The 21,902-nt window shown below is 31.7% G+C and overlaps 1 protein-coding gene across 1 annotated transcript in view; it reads left to right on the top strand.

Moving 5' to 3' along the window:
* Nucleotides 1-21,902, top strand: part of LOC143410620 (3',5'-cyclic-AMP phosphodiesterase 4D-like) — a 269,804-nt gene that overhangs the window by 197,510 nt on the left and 50,392 nt on the right. Inside the window, exons 16-17 of the mRNA XM_076871442.2 lie at nt 761-860; nt 15,981-16,007. Of these exons, the coding sequence (XP_076727557.1) occupies nt 761-860; nt 15,981-16,007 (127 nt within the window). The remainder of the gene's footprint in view (nt 1-760; nt 861-15,980; nt 16,008-21,902) is intronic.

Below are 21,902 nucleotides of genomic sequence, written 5' to 3'. Positions count from 1 at the left end.
ATGATTAATTTATATAATGTAAACAGTGAATGCATTGATATTTTCCATAGAATTTATTAGGAAAAAATATATTTTTTTTAAATCCTAAGATGTTATTCTGCTAAGTGTTTACTAAAGCAATTTGATTTCCTTAATCATTTTTGGGAAAGATTCTCTTTTTGGATATAGTTTGCATTGTTCTCAGTATGAAATTGTATTAATACCTCATCATTCAGATGAGTGGTTTTCAACTATAGATGATTTCTTGCCCCCTTTATTCCCCTCCCTAAACTTCTAGTGACACTTGGAATGCCTGGAGAAATTTTTGGTTGTCAACACTATCACATTTTTGTTTATATATGCTACTGGCATGTCATGGGTCAAGCCAAGAATTCTTCTAAGTATCTATAATGTACCAGTACAGGACATCATCACACATAGTGTGACCTGACACAAAATGTGAACAGTGCTGAGGTTGAGAAATCCTGATTTGGATCCAAGAAAAAATTTCCCATGTCTTATTAAGACACTCTTTCTTCTGATTTTTTAAAAAGTATAATGATCCTCAGATATAATGAAGTTGAAAAATTTTCTTCCAGAATTATGCTTAAAAAATTTATAGGTACCTCATTATCTAAACGTCTGTTCATAATACATGGTGAATAATATATTTTGAAGGTTTGTTTTCCATCTAAATTCTAGGAAGTCATTTGTCATTTTATTAATACATTTTATTCATATCCTTATAGAATAGTAATATTGATATTATCTGATTTCCCAGGCTGTGTTTACAGATTTGGAGATTCTTGCAGCAATTTTTGCTAGTGCAATACATGATGTAGATCATCCTGGTGTGTCAAATCAATTTCTGATCAATACAAGTAAGTAAAGTTCACTGGGTTTTTTTTCAGAGCAAATATTTCTGAGGATCTGTGTAAATTTTTTTCCAGGTCTATAAAGTTCTTTTGAGATGTGTAAATGTGTGTTTTAATGATAGTGTATGTTAATGTAATTCATCTCTGAAAATTATCATTATATCCCAAGAGGCATTATGATGTTTGAAAATATATGTTCAGGACTTCTCTAAAAATAATATGTTGCTATTTCACTAGATAGGAATAATAAGGAGAATCAAAAGTAAAAATGTGAAGAGACATTTAGGTAGCTATGCTGCTTTTAAATGTTAAAAAAAAAGCAAAGGTATGTGAAAGTGAGTGCTAGTAGACTTTTACTTTATGTAGATCATCATTTCATCCCTTCAGAAGCTGAGCTCACCTTTCTCTACCCTCAGCAGGCCCAACCCTCTTCTTTCCTTTTTAAATCTCATAATAAGGGTGACAGGAACTTCTCTCTTAATTTTATATTTTAATCATTCAGTCTTTTTCTCCTCGGTGGTAACCTCTCAAATCTGTATAACAAGTCATTGCTGAATTTGGAAATGTAAAGATGGTAGGACTGTTCAATATGGACATCTCTGACAGCTGCACAGCAAGCCTCTACAGGAAATGTTGAGGTGATGTTCCACCTCTTCCTTTGGAAAGAGCTTAGGTTTACAGAAGTTATTTGGTCCTTGAAGTCAGTAGGTAAATTACTTAAACATTTACTGTGATTTAATTCCTTGCCACTAAATATTATAAATTTAATTTTATATATGAAAAAAATACAAAGTTGTTGAAAGTGGATTTTTTTTCATGTTAATAATCTGGCTTCTTAAAGGGGAAATCACATTAGGAAAGATTTTTATTTTAAGATAAGAGAAATGAGGATATAGGACTATCTAGGATCAATGGCTATCCCTAGTAAGAAAACACACTAAGTAGATTTGAATTGAAGATAACCGAGAGGGATATCTGCCCAAGCTGTAGCTAATAGGCCAGTTGAATATGGATACCCCCTTGTTTCTTTTCCAATCTTAGAATAAAAAGGAAATAGACACATGTTGGAAAAAAATCTGCCTTTTTTTCCCCTTCTGCTTGAATTTGTGGATAATAGTCTTCCTACATGCTATAACAATCTAGCCATGTACATTTCTGGATGCTTACTGTTTATTTCTTATACTTGGCTGTACTCAGATCTAAAGAGAAAAAATAAATGCAAACTTGCTTTGAGACAATTAACTCACACTTTAGGATTATTTAGACCTATTTCTCCTTCTTTTAACAGCCTCTGTCCTACCTTATAGTAAAGTTCACTTTAGTGATCCACATATTTAAAGGATTAGAACAAGTGTCCAGAGATGTGTGGTTAGTCAAGTATATTTTAGAAGCTTAGTTTAGGAACTTATTTATACAGGTTAGTTCATTTAAGCTAGCATAGCCCATCTACAGATAAATTTAATACCCATTGAAGTTTAAGAGTCACTGAAACAGATGATGGAGAAATTTGGAGGATGATTATAAATACAGAGAGAGTTGCCAGAGATGTCCTCTTAAGCTCATTTTTTCTGGTGACCTACTTGGGGTAGAACGATGACAATCCTGGACCTGAAAATTCCTTGCTACCTGTGATGCTGTGATGATCATCTTTCTATAGGACCACAGGAACACAGGAAAGCTCACAATCCATAGAGCAGCTTAGGTTGGATTGCTAATATTTTTGATGTTAGAGTGTGATGGGACTGTGTTATTCCTGAGCAAATGAATCAGCATTGTCATTTGGTATATGAAAGTATCCCATGATTGATGATAGTAACAGGGCATGATCAGAATTACTGCCCTAGTAAGCTTTTGACAAGGGATCATGTGAGGTAGGTTCTTTTTTTTTTCCTTTGAAGAACACAGAAAGGGCTTAGTAGCTTGTAAAATAAAAAAAAGTTTTATCTTCACAACATACAATAAAGAAATCTCTCGTAACTAGTAATAAATAGCTTTGTGAAATTATCAGTATTATACAATTATTTACTTTTAGTACCAATGATTGAAATTAGGATTGCTTAACCCTAGAGCCACATCTCCAGCCTTTTTTTATATTTTTTATTTTGAGATAGGGTCTTGCTAAGTTGTGGAGGCTGGCCTCAAATTTGCAGTCTTTCAGGCATGTGCCACTTCACCTGACAATGCCTTTATTTTTGATCTGCAATAAATGTCTTTTTTTTCCTTCACAGACTTAAGTTGGTATTTTCTCCTACATTTATGGATGAGTTGAGCATCAGTGAGTCAGACTAGCACTAGCTCTGCTCTTGGCTCAGAGCTGGAACTCCAGTCTGCCAAAAACCAAAGATTGAATCCATTCTTTATAATAAGAAATTCTAAAAAGTCCTGATTATAAGATTTATAAACCTAGAGTTGGAAAGTTATCCGCTATACTATAAAGGAGACTATTGAGTGTATCGAGATAAAGGGATACCTTGGGTTATGTGGCTAATCTCAGAGGAACACTAGGGCTCACTGAGCTGGTTCACAGTGCAGTTATGGTCCTGCTTTTCAGTTGTGATCCTGGTTCTCATGAATCATTTGATGTGTGTTACTCTGGGGTGCCAAATGATTTGACACTAATTGTGCTTGCACTCACTCTAAGCAGCTTGGAGGTTCTAAAAGCAGAGAGATCTTTTCTGCCTGGCAGAATTGGTTGAGCTTTAATGAAAACTTGGGGATGTAGAGGAAAGTGACATAGAGAAATTGAAGTTCCACATGGGAAGCTCCTTAAGTCTTTTATTTTTAAGGATAATATAGGTAATTAAACCTGTAAAATGTGTACTATATCATCAAATCTTGAATAGAACATTCTAGAATGTCATTAAAAATCTATTTAACTTCACAGCTTTATTTTCTGGAAAAAAAAATAAAGCACTATCAAAAGTACAGAATGTACATAGCATTGCATTTTCCTTGGAAGAGTATCCTTTTTTGTTTATATCAAAGATGGCCAGGTCGTGGGGAGAAAGACTTATTTACATTAGGTACATAATCAAAGCATATGTATTTTGGCTTCTAAGAGCAGAGAAGCATCATATCATATTAAGGTGAAGTTATATCTAAGAACCAGGGCATATACTTTTTAATTTCTCTGATGTTATTTTAAAATACAGGTCCCATAGTCATATTAGTGAATTATATAGAGTTTTGTTTTTCTACATAAACCTAACTAACATTTAAAAGAAGGTAAATTCATTTTTAACAAATGTGGTATAATTGTAACTATTGAGATTGGATATTGGATAACATTGTTATCCAATAACAATGTATTTAAATTTGGTTCTGGGCACTAGGAATTCATGTTGCCAATTTGAGCGTTGACTATTAGGAAACTGCATTCTGCTGGAAAAGACAGCTTACATGAACATGTGGCATGTGTTGGTGTTCAGGGCAGTGGAGAGATACAGTGCAGGCCTGTGGCACAGAAAGAGCAGTTGAGGGAGTGAGAAAGCAGCTTTAACCCTTGGACTTTAGCACCAATATTAAGTTAAAACCACCACTTCCTCTCCCCATTTCAAGGACAAATGTTATGTTCAGAAGTCCTTTTGAAGACTTTGCTCTTGTCTTCTGTAACTTAGAGTCACAGTGTAGCCTGATGTCATTTTCAAGCTCTGAGTTCAACATAGTGAAGCTGTAGTAACAGTGAAAGGTAGTTCTTACTTGTGGTATCCATACCCAGTCTTTACCCCAGTTCTAAGCGTGCCAGCCCAATCTCCTGGTGTAGGCTTGGATCCACCACCCGGGTGTTCTTATCATCACATTAATGCCCAATCTTCTCTTGCTCCTGTGCCTTTTAAACAGGCTCTTACTGTTGAAAAAACTGTTACCAGTTTCCCTTCTTAGACTGAGCTGATGAAATGAGGGTTTCAAGTCAGTCCCCACTATTTCTGTCCACATGCAGTTTGTGGAGGAAACTCCTGGGGGATTACTAGAAGCTCCCACATTTCTGTTATGTTACTGGCATACAATCCTCCCAGGAGTTTGGTAGGGGTTGTTCTTACTTTACAAATGAGAACAAAGGAAGAGAGGTGGGGTGCTGATTTCACAGCCAGGTCTGTTGGATTTCTAAGCTCAGGATAATTTAACCTCAAACCCTGATGCAATGAATATGCACTTAATTTACTCTTAAAAGTGTCTTTCATCGAGAAGATATAAGCAGAGGTATATATGGAATGGATCTGCCGTTGTACTAAAGCACAAGAATGCCGTTCAGAGGTCTATAGTCTAAGGATGCAAGAGTAAATTTTATTTATAACTTAACCAGGCTGAGGTGTGCCCAGAAAGTGGCCAAAAATGATTTAAGGTGAATCTGTAAGAATGTTTTCAGAAGACATAAGCATTTGAATCAGCAAATTAAGTAAAGATTATCGTCATCATTGTGTGTGGACATCATCCAAGCCACTGGGAGCTGAATAGAGTAGAACTGGGACATCATCCTCTCCTGCTCTCAGATACCCATGCCACTGCTTTTTGGGCCTTCAAATGTGAACTGGGACTTACATCAATTACTTTCTCCACTCCTTCCATTCCGTCCCCATTCATTCCCTTACTCAGATCTTCAGACTGAATCGCACCCCTAGCTAACTCTCTTGCTTCTCCAGATCCTGGGACTTATTGGCATTCATAATCCCTGAGGCAGTTCCTAATAAGCACCTTGAAATATCTATATCTCTTTATCCTACTGGTTCTTTTTCTCTGGATAACCCATAATAGATATTTTTTAACTAAGAATGTTTGTAGAGGAAGAAAGTTTTAAGGATGACTTTTCTGAATTAATAATGGGGTTTCTGGAATTGGCTTTCTAATATGATTAGGTTTGAAGACAGCAGTGCTGTTTCCAGTAGGAGAGAAAGCACTGATAGTCTGTGGGGAGAACTGTTTATACATAAAATATCTGCCTTGGGGTACTCCCAATCAACCACTTACATTTGAAGCAAGGAGCTAAGTGATTCTGCATATGATACTCTCACACATTTTTAGGAAACCCAGGAATGTAATAACATTGATTGGTTACTCCTGATGTCAGTGAATCAAGTGGTGAAGTAAAGGGATGAGCTTGGGGATTGGAATTCCCAGATCAAGCACCGCCATCAGTGGACTAAGTGCTTCTAGGTGTGCCAGCCCTCTGTAGCTGCAGGGCTGAAATTGCTGGAAATCAAAGGCAGAACCTTCTCCTTTTATTGGCTAAATACAATGCAAAGTGAGCTCCCAGCTTCCCAGGATGTCTACTGGAGGAGTGAGGACATTGATTAGGAAATAAATCCAAATAAAATTCAAGGGCCTTCTGCCTTAGTAAAATTTCTAAGGGTCCAGTGGTATGGGGCATGGTAAGATATCTCTTCTAAGGAGAGGGATAAATTGTTACATCTGGCCCCTCCTACAACTCTGAAGAAGGCACAATGCCTAGTACCAGTTAGGATTTTGGAGGAAACTTGTTTGAGTGTGTTATTCAGGCCGAGTGACCTATAGAGCTGCTGGTTTTGTGTGGGGGCACAGAATAAGAGAAGGTTCTGCAGATGTCCAGGCTGCTGTGCAGGTTACTCTGCCACTTGAGCCATATGATTCAGCAGATTCAGTAGTTGTGCCATGATTCACTTCACAGAAATTTAATGATATATATCACATATATAACATATTTATATATATAACATTTTATATATATATATATATATATATATATATATATATAAAATTTACACATAGCTTTTAACATGATTTTTATAATATGTATTTTTAAATTTTCATATGATCATAAGATGGGCCAAACTATGACATACTAAGTACATGCTTTTTAATTGTCTTGAAATACATTTGTGACAACTGTATTATACTGCTAAAAAATTTCACATGTGTTGCTTGTTTTTGTGGATTTCAAATTGAGATGTAGTTATAGGGGATCCTCAATTGCCCAACATCCAATATGCCTTCAGTAAAATATTGATTATATTGTTTAACCATAGTCTATAACCTAAAATTCACCTTATGATTAGCATTACTGTATCAATCAAGATAGAATAATTCCTAGTGTCCCAGAACTAATTAACTTAATAAAATAAATTATACAAAAATCACTGACTATATGAATATGGAATAAAGGTGTTAAGTAGAAAGCAGACTGCACCAAAAGGAGATGCCTCTGACGTTCTCCATAACAAAATTTTCACTGCTACCAAAATATTAATAATTATTCATCTGTTCATAGTTGAATTAATAATCTCATTTCTTGTTTTGTCACCTATAAAGACATGAATAGTGCATCTATATGTCATGAAACCTAATCATAGTATATTACAATAAAAATAATTGACCATCTTGTCTAAAGGATTTGAAAAATGACATTTCTAAATGAGTGCATTCCTCTCCATTTGGTTTCTAAAAGTTGTGGGAAATAAATAAGAATTTAAGTGATCCTTGGATCAGCATTCCTTAGTGTATGCTGTGCCCGAGACCTTATAGTGTTTTAAGGAATCATTTTACCTGAAGTGAAAGTCACAACAAGATCAGAGAAGTAGCAGTAGAGAATTGGACATGGTGGCTGATGCACAACATCCTGGAGGTCACCTTTCATCTTGCTCTAGCTCCTCACTGCAGATATATGCTAGAGGGCAAAACCAAGCATTTCTTAAGGTATATATGCTTATGCATGGAGGAGCTTGACCTTGCCAGATAAAATGATTACCTTTTGATGTCCTGGGATTTAAATGTGTTACCTGAAGACACATTGAAGGAGATTAGACAGACTCTTGAAAAGTATTCCTACCCACATTCTCTCTTTGCACAACTTTTCCAGATTTAACCCATTAGGTAGTAATTAGGAATGTAAGAACATTTACTTTATATTTCATTCATCATAATTTGCTTGAGCATGATAAGACAAACCAATAGAATATGGTCCTGAGTTTCATACTTATTTATATTTAGTGATATTTCTTCACTAAATAGAATTTAGTGAATTTTACATATTTCCTAGAGTCTATATTAGCTGCATATGGAACTATCTCATTTTATACCAGTGTACCAGTCAATAAATACCTTTAATGGGTGATACTTTGGTTCTCTCATTGAAAATAATTGTCATCACTAATACAGAGTCCAGCAATTATTCTTTCTAGAAAAAAATTAAAAGTACTAAATTATCGATGATATAGTAAGAACTCAGAAAACTTATATGTGCATATGGTTACACAAAATAGTGTTCCCTATCCACACATACAAAAGCAACAGTACAAATAGAGAGAACATTATGTTATATATTTTTTTCATACTACCTTCAACCATAGATTGGGAACTCTTACTATTGGGTACCATCTCACCACTGATTCTACATGACAATAAAATAATTTTGGTGGCTCAAAAATTGTTCAAACAAGCATTTTCAGTTACCAGGATACAATTATAAACCCATAGAATGTACACTTGCAAGAGTGAATTCACATAAACTACAGACTTTGGGTGATCAAGATGTATCAATGTAGGATCATCCATTGTAAGAAATGTTCCACTCCACTGGGGGAGTTGACAGGTTTGGCTATGCACTTGTGGAGACTGGGAGCATATGGGAAATCCCTGTACTTTCCTCTTAGTTTTGCTATAAATCCAAAATAACTCAGTAAAACAGTCTTATAAAAAAGTATTCAAGTGAACATATATAATTGCTTTACTGTTTCACCACCGCTAATATGGGCACAGAAATATTATTTACTTTGCATGCGCTTAAATTAGTAAAATGGATTGTATTTTGAAATAAAGTAGGGAATAAAAATTTTAATTAGGGTACTAATTCAGCAGAAAATTCTCAAGGTATTATAGCCCCCAAATAGAAAATGTGACCAACCTCACTGATTTTGGGAGTTATTTTTAAGGATATGTTTATCAACACTTCTTCCATCTAATAGTGTACCTATAAATGGCAACATGTAATTAAGTACATATATTAAATCTTTCAATTAAATTTGGCTGCTGAGGATCTGGGGAATAACATGAAATAAAGTAAATTTTCAATAATATATTTTGTTCAGTTATAGGTTTTAGATATTTCTAAAACAGTTTCTTGGTTTAGTAGTATTGGGTACCATCTCACCACTGATTCTACATTTCAATAAAAGATTTTTGGTGGCTCAAAAATTGTTCAAACAAGCATTTTCAGTTACTGGGATACAACTGTAAACCCATAGAATGTACACTTGCAAGAGTGAACTCTTAAATAAAATACACGTCAAAGGTTGTCCATGTACTCTATATATTGAGACCCTTTTATGTTTGTAGTTTCTCCAGGCTTTCATAATATTATATAGCTGAGATATCTAAGGTTTTTCATTTATTTTTATAGTACCCTCTAAAGGCATGAGTTTGAATCCTATTTTTGACTTGAAAATCTGTATCTGTACTTACTGGGGCAAAAGCCATATGCTGTAGGGAAGTATGAATTGTAAGAAAGAGACTTAGAAGTTGCAGTGTCTCATGACATTTAAAGAGATTTTTCACAGCAAAAAATAAATAAATATAGAAAAAGATAGTAGTAAACTCAGTGTTAGAAACATAGAAATAGTGGAGAGAAAAATATTAATGCTGAATAATATTTTTGATACATATAATTAATTTTGAATTTATAGACTGAAGGAGCATCGAGAAGAAAAAATTATATATTTTATTTAATTCTCAAAATACACATGAATAAAGTACTTAAAAGTTTACAATGCTTTTATATTGTATCTTTCTGGAAGTAAAATGATTATATGAGAGAATGAATTACTAAGATTTCATGGTTTTAAGATAATTTAATAAAATTACTTCAGTGTTACCTATTTGACTTATTCATACTGTAAATAATTTACTCACAAGATAAATTGATCGCATCCTATATAAATATATGTAGATAACAAATACTATTTTGTTTAATACACATTATCATATTAAATCATATTAAGGGAAAATGATAATACTTACAAATAAAATATACCTAGATTTTTATTTGAATTTATAAAGTATTTTAAACAGTTTTTATTATCAAAAATGTAAAACATTTAAATAAATATGAAGAAGTAATAAATATTACAAATTCTAAAATTATTTTGAAACAAATATGAAATAACAGATAACTTGTTATAATTATTTAATTTTATAAAAAGATAATGGCTTTAAAAATGCAGTTACAATATTATCTCATCTAAATGTTAGTAATACACTAACCTAATATAATATCCAGTGTTCAAATCAGGATCCAAAGAAGTCCACATGTGACAATTGGTTGATTCTTCTTTCTTCTTTTCTTTTGGCATGGCTAGAAAATGAACTCAGGTTTTGTGCATGACTCTACCCTTGAGCAGCTTCCCCAGTTTGCAGGTTCTTCCTTCAATTGATATTTTTCCCTGGAATGTATTTAATAAGTGAAAAAATAGCCAAAATTTTATGTGGCTTCAAAATTAAATATCAAACTAATTACATTGATTTGACATATTTTGTGACCCTGCATTTATTGGACAACTGAAGTTTAATACAGAGACATGATTCTATCCAGGTTTGTTTATTTTGGCAAAATCACTTAAGTGGGTCATGTTTTTCTCTGAGAAAGCATAGGGGTTGGTTATTTCTTTTCTAATCCTGGAAATCATTACCCAATTATAAGAATTCGTAAGGGCTGGGGATGTGGCTCAAGTGGTAGCACGCTCGCCTGGCATGCATGCGGCCTGGGATAGGTCCTCAGCACCACATACAAATAAAGATGTTGTCTCCGAGGAAAACTAAAATAAATAAATATTTTTTTAAAAAAGAATTTATTAGGGATTATAGAATGGTAATTTTCTAATTCTATTATTTTTAATATACTTCTTGGTTGAACTATTTTTATTAAAAGAAATTTCTGCTTATCAAATTTTTTTATCCATCAGGGTATAACTTCAATAGAAAATATATTTTGCAAAACATTTTGAACACCATTTTTACACTTTTTTCCTTATACGAAATTTGTATGGTTATTAAAAAATAAAAACTTGTGAAACTAAATTAAAGTCACACTTTTCTAAGTCTTTTGATATTAATGAGCCTTATGGAAAAAAAATTCTAATGTTTAGATGATGCTACTTGATAGTTCAGTAAGATGTTATTTTAAATAAGTTTAAGGTAATTAGTGAAAAATGTGTTTTATTCTGTGGTAGCGGTGATTGGTAAAAAACAAAAAATAGAAATAAAAGTAGGTAGCTATCTAATTCTACAAGGCAATTTTTATTTCCATATCTTGAAACACTTTAATATTGTGGTATTGATACTGTAGATGTGCTAATACTGCCTCTTTTCAAATTATTTACTTTATTTTTGAAAAGACATAAAAAATAATCTGGTATTGATTAGCACTACTAATATGCCACATCAAATTATAATATTTTGACTTAGTGGATTTAAAATACATATGTTCATTTAGTGTGGTGTTTTAGTTGTACAATTGATATTGTAGAGTTTTATAATACAGAGAAAAGCATTTTTCTTTTCTCAGCTAAAGTTTGTAATGTTTTGGATCCCTTCATTTTATTGTATTTCCTCTAGGAAGTAGTGGCAATGCCATTCTCATTTATTTCTGTATTTTTTTTTTTTGCTATGCACTCTCAAAGTAATGTTTTCATATTTTAAAACTTTATATTATACTATCTGCCAATAGCAATGTTTTGCTTTGTTTTGATTCATTGCAGATATATTTGGAACAAAGGAAACAGCCCACACAACAAAATATTAAATCACAAATGTCAGAAAACTCTATCTCTCCTTAGTCTAAACTCTAAAATTCATTACCTGTTTTTAAAAGAAATAATGGTCCCTTATCTAATACTGTGCACAGGAAAGGAATAATCAAAAACAGAATACAAAAATATCAAAATATTTCAAAAACATTCTACATAATCATAAAATTAAACAATCCATAAGATTTATGGATCTTAGTATCAGCTATCTCTAAATAAGCATTAGTTATGTTTTTACTGACTACTTATTAAATGTATCATTAATAAATGACTGCAGAAATACTTTTAAGGCAACATTAAATCCTGTAAATTTTATATTTTACACATATCACAAATACTGATAAAAATATGACAGTAAATTTTAACATAGGAAATAAGAAATGAAAGAATAGGGGAAGTGTGACTAGGTAGGTAAAATTCAAAGCATGTAAAATTTGTCTTGTCCCTAACCATGCCTCCATGTCCTATTCAAAATCCTTGAGATTCATTTTGAGAGATATTGTTTTAGAGTTTCCAATTCTCCAAACACTTATAAGAGAGAGACGCCTCTTATAAATAGCTAGACAAGCACATTCCTCAATGGGACTTATTAACCAAATGGGTAACATGATGAATTAATTTTTTGCTTTTTGATTCTTTGTATTAGAAATTTTAGGGAGTAGTGTCAGTAATATAATGACTAATATTATCTAACTATTCAGCAATCATATGTAAAAAGTGAGGATAAGTTCATTACTCAGATTATTTTTCTTCAAACATTATTTGCACAAGTTTTCACATGATGAATATTATGATTATTTTCATTTCTAAATTTAATATTATAACTAATAATGTCTGAAAAACTAGTGTGAACCAATATAATGCTCTAATTTCAACTTGCAACTTGCATTATAAAAGTGAAGAATTGTTGATTTCATATCTAAAACTTTTCTCTGGTCAAAATATCTTTAATTCCTTTCTTTCCATTTTAACTATGAACAGTTAAATTTGCATTTTTAAGATAATTTTCAGTCACTTTTGGGTGGTGTGCAATGTGCACTTTACAATTGACTTATAATTGGACTGTGCTGACAATGGAAAATCTTACAAGTATTGAACATGACATTTATGACAGTATTGCTGTCATCTTGGCTTCTTTTATTGAAAATGCAGAGAATTATAATTGGGCTAACAAGCCTGGTAGCCTGGTCTCTTTCCAATTATATTAACTAGCCTAGTCTAGCATTAGCTGCCTGAACACACAATGAAACAGGCCTAGAGCTTTTGTTTTTATTTCTATTTTATTTTGGTACTTGCCCAAGAATCTAAGAAAAAAATCTTCTGCCTTCATGTAATGTTTGAGAATGTTTGATAATTTTTCTCCATCCCACCAAAAAATGTAAACACCTAAGTTTTCTATCTTGATTTCACTGATTTTGGATAAGAGATTAATTCTAATAAAAGACTAGTTGTATTTGTTATGTATGAGAAATTATTATCTTAAAATAATAATATAAATCTTTATCTTAAAATTTTATAATTTTTTGGCAATTTTTCTTTGAATTTATTCTAATTTATTCTAAATGTTTTTTTAAGTGGTGGATTGATTTCAAAATGAAATTTCTCTTCACATGAACCAATCAACGTATTGATGCATTACTCTATCCTTTGACTTTCAGCAAGTAATGTAGCTTACTGTATATGAGAGTGAGTTTTGTGAAATATTAGATATTTTGTGAATTTAAAATATTTTGTGAATTTAAAAACTAAATTTTTAATTGAAAATTAAATACTTAAGAAAAATTATTTGAAATAGTTTTTTATTTAAAACATCTAAGTTTGTAGCATGTCACCTATTAGGAATGTTAGATTCTATACTAGTTTTATTCTCTTTTTCTGGTTTCTTAAGATTTCAAATCATTAGCTTACTATTACATTTCTTTTCCAAATATTCCCAAACCTCTCTCAAGATATTTAAGATCTTTAGTCAATTGTTTTCTGTATAGAAATATGAAAACAACTTGAAAATTTGTCCTATAGACATTAAACATCACTATAGCACAGAAGAGATCTTCTGTAAGGATCTGTGTTTCAGAATTAATATTAAAAAAATACTACAAGTCTATAAAAAGAAATAGTCCTTCAGACAAACTATAAGCACTACACAATTATTTTAAAAAGTGAGTTAGAACTCTATGTATTAAACTGAAGAAAAATGTGGGAAAGCAGAATACAAAATAATATGCACAGTATGATCTTGTTTTTGAAAATAAAAGACAAAAAGTACATGTTTGTTACTGAGTTTTATAAGAACTTCAAAATTTGCAATTAAAAATAACATTAGTGGTTTTTTTAATTTTACTTTTTTAATGTGGTGCTAAGGATTGAACCCAGGGTCTCATGCATGCTAGGGGAGCACTGTACTTCTGGGCCACAATCCCAGCCCCAACATTAGTGTTATTTTTATGTTTCTAGTTTAATGGGATCTGTTCAAATTGCATCTTAGAAGTTGACAGTGGAGAAGAGGGGTTTCTGTTTACTTTTCTCTGTCCTCTAGTTTTTTTAGATATATTTCAAATTTGTATTTAAACAATAAAGCAGTCTTATTTCCTTCATTAAAAAGGTGTACGTTACTTGGTCAAAGAAAATTTTGAAATTTTACATGTAATGTTACATAATTTAGTGTCTCCAGTGGGTTATTTCTTTGTTATAAATTATAGCCTAATAATTAGTAAAAATGTTGTAAAACAAATAGTAGTTAAATTTTTGATCTTTGAGGTTTTCTTTAAAGTTCACAGTAATATTGTAAATCATTCTTCTTTTCCAACCACCTACTTATATTTAAAGTTGTGCAATAAATAGCTTGAGTGAGTTTAAGAAAAGGACTTAATCCAGGTTTCTTAATATAATTTTAATTTTATTTAAGTGTTTTGTTTGGAAAATATTATTTAAAATACAATAGTAAGATAGTGTTTGTTATCTGTGTTTGAAAATGAATTTTCCCATAAGGAAAATTTAACTAAACTTTCTCAAGTTTTTTTTTTTTAGTTCAAATACCTTGGAAAAATGAAGTGTAAATTAAAAGTTTCCATTCCTACTTCATGGGTACTAAATCCAAAATCTAAATTAAATTGCACTAAAGGTCAGTCTACAGAACTAGAGACTTTATATTTCCCAATTAAGGGATGGGCTACTTCATCTTTAATATCCTTTAGAGAGTGAAAAAACACTCCCTCCTCTTTCAGTCTTCATTATCAAATAATATCCAATCAAAGTAGAATATATCACTTCAAATTTATGTCTGCCCCAAATAGTGTTTACCACTAGATATAAATAAGCTTAAATTTCTACCTCTTAAGGGAATCATGCCAATTAAAGTAATGAAGTTTTCAAGTTTCATAGCTATATAGTCAACCATGTACCAAAATAGCTGGGGTTTAATGAATCATATGATTTGAGTTGGGTTTTGTTGAAGTACTGATGCTTGCAGTTTATTAAGTGACTCGTTCCTTAAATACAAACACCACAGGGTGGAATCTTCATGCATAGATTCTGGGATTTGATACATTTAGGCTAGAATTTGAAACTTTCTTCCTTTGTGCTCTGTCACCTTCAGCAGGTAACTAGACAATTCTGAGTTTCATTTTCCACACCTATGAGGCACAAACATCAAAACTTAATGCTCCAAGTTGTCATCATCATGTGGAAGATGTAGGGAAAGTGTGAGACATCAGGCTCAGCATTTAGTAAAGCATTCAGTAAATGAAATGATCTGCCCTTGTCATTAATTCATACTTTTTGGTTTACGGTTTAATTGTTAAATGGTATTAAACATATTTAAAGTGTGAAGCATGCCTGTAATACCAATGAATCTAGAGGCTGAGTGCAGAGGATCCTTAGTTTGGGCCCAGCCTGTGCCAACTTGCCAAGACCCTGTCACAAAATAAAAAATAAAAAGGAGTAGGGATGTAGCTCAGTAGTAGAGCACATTTGGATTCATTCCCCAGTACACTCCTCTGCAAAATAATAGCTATGTATGAATAACTTTTTATTGATTATCGTTTAAGTCTTAGAACTAAGAAAAACATAGAGAAAGAAGTGTGTTCCTTGAGTTTGGTGTCTTGTGGTGTTTCAAGTTGCACCTAACTATTGGCCCTCCTGTCTTACTTTCTTACTCCTGTGTTTCAATCATATACTAATGAAGTATAACAATTGTCATTTTCTTTGTTATAGGTTCTCTTGATATAAAGTATGTGGGCAATATAAATGTACTTTTCAACTTAGTACTAATAGCATCTCTGTTTTCTTGCTAACTAGAAAGTCTGTCTAATATCTAATATTTGTTTCTTCTTCTTGTGCAACCTTTCCTTGGTACCAGCTGCTGCTTCAAAGAATAAAGTTAAAGGTGAGCCCATGTCCATTTTGCATGGTTATGGTGATTCACTTTTCTGCTTATTTCAAGTTCTCTTAAATGATAAAATCTATTCTGTTGGTGTCAATGCTATTTCAGTGTATGAATACTATTTATAAGTTACCCAAAATGCATGTATTTCTACCATTCGGTTTTTGATATATGTCTGTTTGCATGGTTGTTTTTAAGTTTGTTTTCTAGTTTTGTTTTTCATTTTATTTCATTCTGAAATGTGCTTTCATGTGCTAATATTTTGCCTGTAGACCTTAGCTTCCTTAATAAAATTTAGAATTTAAAAAATATGTCATAATTAAAGCTTGAGGAAAGTCACAAAATTCTGTATGCCTTCATATAACTATTTGAAAAGGAAATTAAATCCTCTAAAAGATGAATATTATAAACAGTTCGAGTTATTTATTATTTTTTCTTCTATTTTGAGATTGTATTAAATTTGTCTGATAGTAATCTGAAAACATATTTTCATAAAAAAGTATACACTTGTCTAAAAACCAAAATATCTTCCTAAAAGCCAAAAATCTGTCGTAATGTGTCTAAGCTTTTATGAATTTGGAAAAAATTCAAATTATCTATCTATATAATCTGTGTATCTATTTATGATAGTATGTACTAGATTCATAGTTCATATTATTCAATTTATATTTCCCATAGTAATCTATTCACTGTTTGTAAAGTTTTTCTTTTTTTTTTTTTTCTGTTTATGTTTCTCAATCAGCCAAAAAGCATTATTTTATTTTACTTTTTGTCTTTTAGGTCCAAGTTCTAGTTCTATGCTTTGTTTTAATATAGTAAGTTAGGCCTACTTTTGAAGTGTTAACTTCCTCCTCTTGATAAAGCTTAGTATTTACTTTAGAACCCATAGTTTCCTAGCAATGTATTTGTCAAAGAATACTAAGTGTAAAAGAGGGGTTGGCAAAATATTTTCACCTCCATGCCTTGTGTAGGTTCTTGTATCAGAAAATTTGATAGAAATATTAGCCAATCTTTACTGTAGTAATTTTCTGTCTGAATTTGAAAAAAAAAACATTCATAGAACAATTAATGTATGTTTATAAATTAATAAACATAATGAATTCATATAATAAAAGGTTAAGAAGTGTTGTTTCAGAAAAGAGGCATTAAGAAAAATGAAATAATAATGTGTCAATGGTGGGTAAACCCATACATAGAGAGACAGAGATTCTTACTAAAATCTGGGTAATACTTTATGAATAAGGTTGAATGTTAACTTGATCTTAAAAGATGATTAGAACGTATATAGAAAAATGTAGTAAAAAACAAAGAAGATTAGAGACAGGTACAGTTGTGTACCCCTGTAATCCCAGTGACTAGGGAGGCTGAGGTAGTTGAATTACAAGTTTGAGACTAGCCTCAGCACTTTAGCAAGTTCCTAAGCAACTCAGTGAGAACCCTGTTTCAAAATAAAATATGAGAAGGCCCAGGGATGTGGCTCAGTGGCTAAGTGCCTGTGTGTTCAATACCTGGTACCAGCAACAAAAAAAGGAGTAAGAAAACATATATAAAGCTAAGGAAGCAGGGGTGATTGCAGTCTATTTCAGTAAAGTGAGAAGACATTTTGAATGAGCCCTGAGTTTTTAAAAATAAATGGAGAAAGTAAATTTGAAGATAAAACAATAAGAAATGGAGTGAGCATGAGTCATTGCTGCATTGATTCCATAAACCTCTAGCAATAATCAAAACTATGTTCACTTAATAATTCTCAAATATAATTGCAACTAATTAAAAATATAATTAAAATTAATTCAAATTATAGAGGTTGCAAAGTTTTAAATGCAGGAAATTTTTTTTTTCCATTGGATGATGATACCATAAATTATTCTAGAGGTTCCATGTCTTCTGCTGGCTAGAATTTTGGAATGCAAATATATTTTTGTACACAGATTAATACTTCCTACATCTTTTTTCCTACCCTTACACATATGTTCATTGTCTTTTTATCTCTTCTCACTTGCATTCAGAGGGCTTTCAGACATAGTTTATCCCATGCCTGTCTTTTTGCATGTGCCAGTTATTATAAAGGAAGAATAACACATTCTAGAATTAACTGCACCTCAATCAGAAATTTAAATTTTATTTCTTACCATTGTTTGAGAAAGATACACATTATTGAAAGGTAATAGATTGAACTCTGCAATACTTTTATTGTCTAATTTCTGTGTCAAGGTAAATTGTCTTTAAACAGGAATAAAATTTGGATGCTGAAAATAGAACCCAAGTAATGTAAAAGTGGATGGTTGCTTAAAAATAGTTCTTTCCTCTGACCCAGACAACTTACTTCCCAGCAAATCAAGGGAAGTTCTGGGGAGGATCACATCTCATTCACTTTATAAAGTCTTGGAAAGGTGGGGAGATTCTGACAGAATGGAGAAATGAATGTATTCTCATTTTTTACAAAATAGAAATGTGGTGTCATTCCATAAACCATAGACTAGTGAGTTCAAAATCAACATCCCAGTAAGGAATTTTAAATAAGGCTCCTACAGTAGTTGTTTGTGGGTGCTTAGATTAAAACAGAGTTCACTAGGAGTCAGCTAATAGTTACTAGTAATGGCATAAAAGACTACCTTAATTTTCCTCCTTTTTTTAAATACTGGTTACAACTATTGCACAATATCGGAGCACAATAATATAGACATTGCATATGTAAATTTTATCAAATTATGTAGCAACTGATTATCTTCATTGGTCAAATCCAATGGTGGATTGACAATCAGCATATTACTTATTTCTTTTCTGCTGAATACATATTGCTTCTTTTGATTTTCATTACCCCTGATCTCAGTGTCTCTGTACACATTAGATTTTTTAAAAAATATTTTTGACTCTTTCTCTCTTCTCCATTTTATTCTGAAGCAGAGGCATCATTGAGACTACATCTCTGATCCTTGAGGAGATCATCCATTGCAGTGTTGGCTCAGATCTCCACAACTCCTTTGAAAAATACACTTCATTTCATACAAAATAAAGGAAGCAGCCATTTTCTAGATGGTTGTCTACCCACCAGCAACTCCTCCCCACTGCTGACTGGCAAGCCAAGAATAAATTACCCAATCACACTGCTTCTCTGAAATCTTAAGTCTGAGAAAAGGAAAGGAGAGAGGGGAAAGGTGAAAAAGACAGTAGGGTGAAGGAGAGACAGTTGATCAGATAGGTTATTCTCCATGGCCATGAATTCTGTGTGTGGACTTAAAAAGATAAACTAAATCTAAGAGAGAGGAATGAAGCAAGGTTGTATAAAAAGAAAGAGGAAAGAATACCCTAATTGTGCCCAATGCCTTGTTCTAAAATATGTCTAGGCTCTGTTTTATTCCTGCATTTTGGGTCTATGAAACGGCTTTATTTTAGCTAAGCTTCTAGACGGATTTCTCTTTCAAACAATCCAAAGAGAACCAGTTGGTATAGTTGTCTTCTTTCTCTACAAGTTTTCTTTGTTGGTTTTGATGATTACTTTTCTTGGCTTGATGTCACCTACTGAGTTTTTGCCTGCTATTCCCTCATTGTGCAGAACACTTCCCCTTCAATATTAAAAGAATTGTGCTTATTTTGCTTTGCAAATCTGAATGGTCTGGATTTGCTATCTTCTCATAACACCAAATTTCTCTGATTTTCTAGGTTTATAAGATTGGGAACTTCTTTCATTTCTACTCACTAATAGCTCTCACATTCGGTTAGGTACCAAATAGTCCTGGTTGGATTGCATTACCATCGTATCCTCTTCCTCAAGTCACTCATTCCTCAGAGCTTGTCTGGAGTCTTTTCTAACTTGTTTCCCGCTTTAGTTCTCCATACTCTACAATCTATTTTACATCTGTATATCTAGCTGAAATTTAAATAAGATCATCAATGTTTTGCCACTTAGAAGAAATGGGCATCTGAGAGTTTTCTTAAAATGTCTTTGTGTAAAATAATTTTGTTTCATTCTATAATAAATTTATAAAAATATAACAAATGTATTACACTGCTTAATATTGCTCCAAGATCTTACAAATTTTAAGCAGTTTTAACTCAGTGGAAATATTTTATTCTCTAATCCTGATTTTTAAGTTATTTCAAAATTCTGCAACAATAGTAAGGATAACATTTTATGCCATTTCTAGAAACCATCTTTTAGCTACTATTTTCAAAGTCTTTAAGTCTTAACAATTATATTATCATTATCCAGTGCTCAAATAGAAATTAGCATAATCATTCTGACAGTGCCTAAGAATTCAAAGATAATGCAAGTGCTCAGCTATATAAATTGAGATACACATGTAGTTCAAAGGAAAATCAATATTTTAATTTACTAGATTTATTAAGGAAAAGTCATACAGAATATCATTAAATAAAATATTCACGTGAGACTATATACAAATCTGATGTAATATACAATATAATATTAGGGTGGAGTTGAAAGGAATATAAGAAAATGAAATTGGAATGTTGTTTCAAACTATTTTGAGATTTTTATTTTAGATGTGGCACCTGTTTTTAGTTTGCACTATGTAATGTATTTCACACATTAAGTCATTCATTTTGTGTTTAAACATAGGTTGAATCTTGATTTGGGGACTCACTAGATTTCAGTATTTGGACATTTGACTAGCTTCACTAATGTTGATACAACATTCAGTTGTTGTGAAAATTATATAGGATGATGCATAAAAATGAATTATCCCAGGGCTGGCCCATAATAAGTCTTCAGTAAATTTTGCATACTGTAGTTTTGAATATTACATTATAATCATCAATACCAGTTATATGATATCTGTAGGGGAAAAAATATGAAAACATATAGTCCAAGACAAGTCTATGTACTCAATGCTTTTCTAGAATTGTTAACTAAATTTCATCTTCATGATGGTGTTCATATATTTATATTCATTATAAAATTAAAATAAACACATAAAATATATGAGTGATCTAGTAGGTAGTTTTTACCTTTCTTCAATTTTGTTATTAAAAACCAAAGTTAATGAAAAATATCATTAAATAATTTTAACTCAAAGTGAAAAGAAAACAAGAAAATTATTTCATAGAGAAGTCTGTATGATATTTAAATGTAAAATTGTTTTCATTCTGAGTGAAAAAAAATTGAGAAATAAGACCATAATATTTTTCTTGAAAATATCAGTTAGATATTTTTTATTGAAGATTTTGTTTAGATTTTAACTTAAAAATATAAGAAATTCTTCAAATTTTTATATTACAGCTATAAAATATTCATGAAAAATTGCTAATCAAGAAATGACTACTAAAGCTTACATTTGTCCTGCATAAAACTGATCTAAAGGAATATGTTTAGGATGCTAGAATTATGTAAATGAATTTTAAAACATGTTATGTTCCTATAACACAGTCACCAAGGGCTCCAGATGAAAGGCTCTCCAGTGGTACCTTTTAGAGGAATGCTTTCTTAATCCATACTCTAGTTGAACTCACTTCTCTAGTAAAATCACAATGAAGGCATTGCTATATATAATAGTGGAATAATGCTTATAAAATTTTAATGTATTATTCCAGCTGGTTTCCAACTTTAGAAATACGAATAAAAATGATAATTTCAACAATTAATCTTTTCTGTACGTTATTATGGGTCACACCATAACCTAAACATTTTATATTATTTTGTTGAGATGGGTATTATTTTATGGGTATTATTATTATCCTCATTTTTAAAATGTGGAAAATGAAGAAAAATTAACATATTTAAGTTCACATAATGAGTGAGAGGCAGTGCAAAAATTCCAAATCAGACATACTGACTACTGAATCTATTAATGCCTTTGAAGAGACTGGCTTAGTCGAATTTATAGTTTACCTGAACCTTATTTATTTAAATGCTTTTTCTTGATCCTATTTACTCAAAAG

This window comes from Callospermophilus lateralis, chromosome 11, assembly GCF_048772815.1.
Source record: "Callospermophilus lateralis isolate mCalLat2 chromosome 11, mCalLat2.hap1, whole genome shotgun sequence".
Classification (NCBI taxonomy): Eukaryota; Metazoa; Chordata; class Mammalia; order Rodentia; family Sciuridae; genus Callospermophilus; species Callospermophilus lateralis.
The sequence above is the reverse complement of the archived record's forward strand: the minus strand, read 5'-3'. Positions and strand labels throughout refer to the sequence as shown.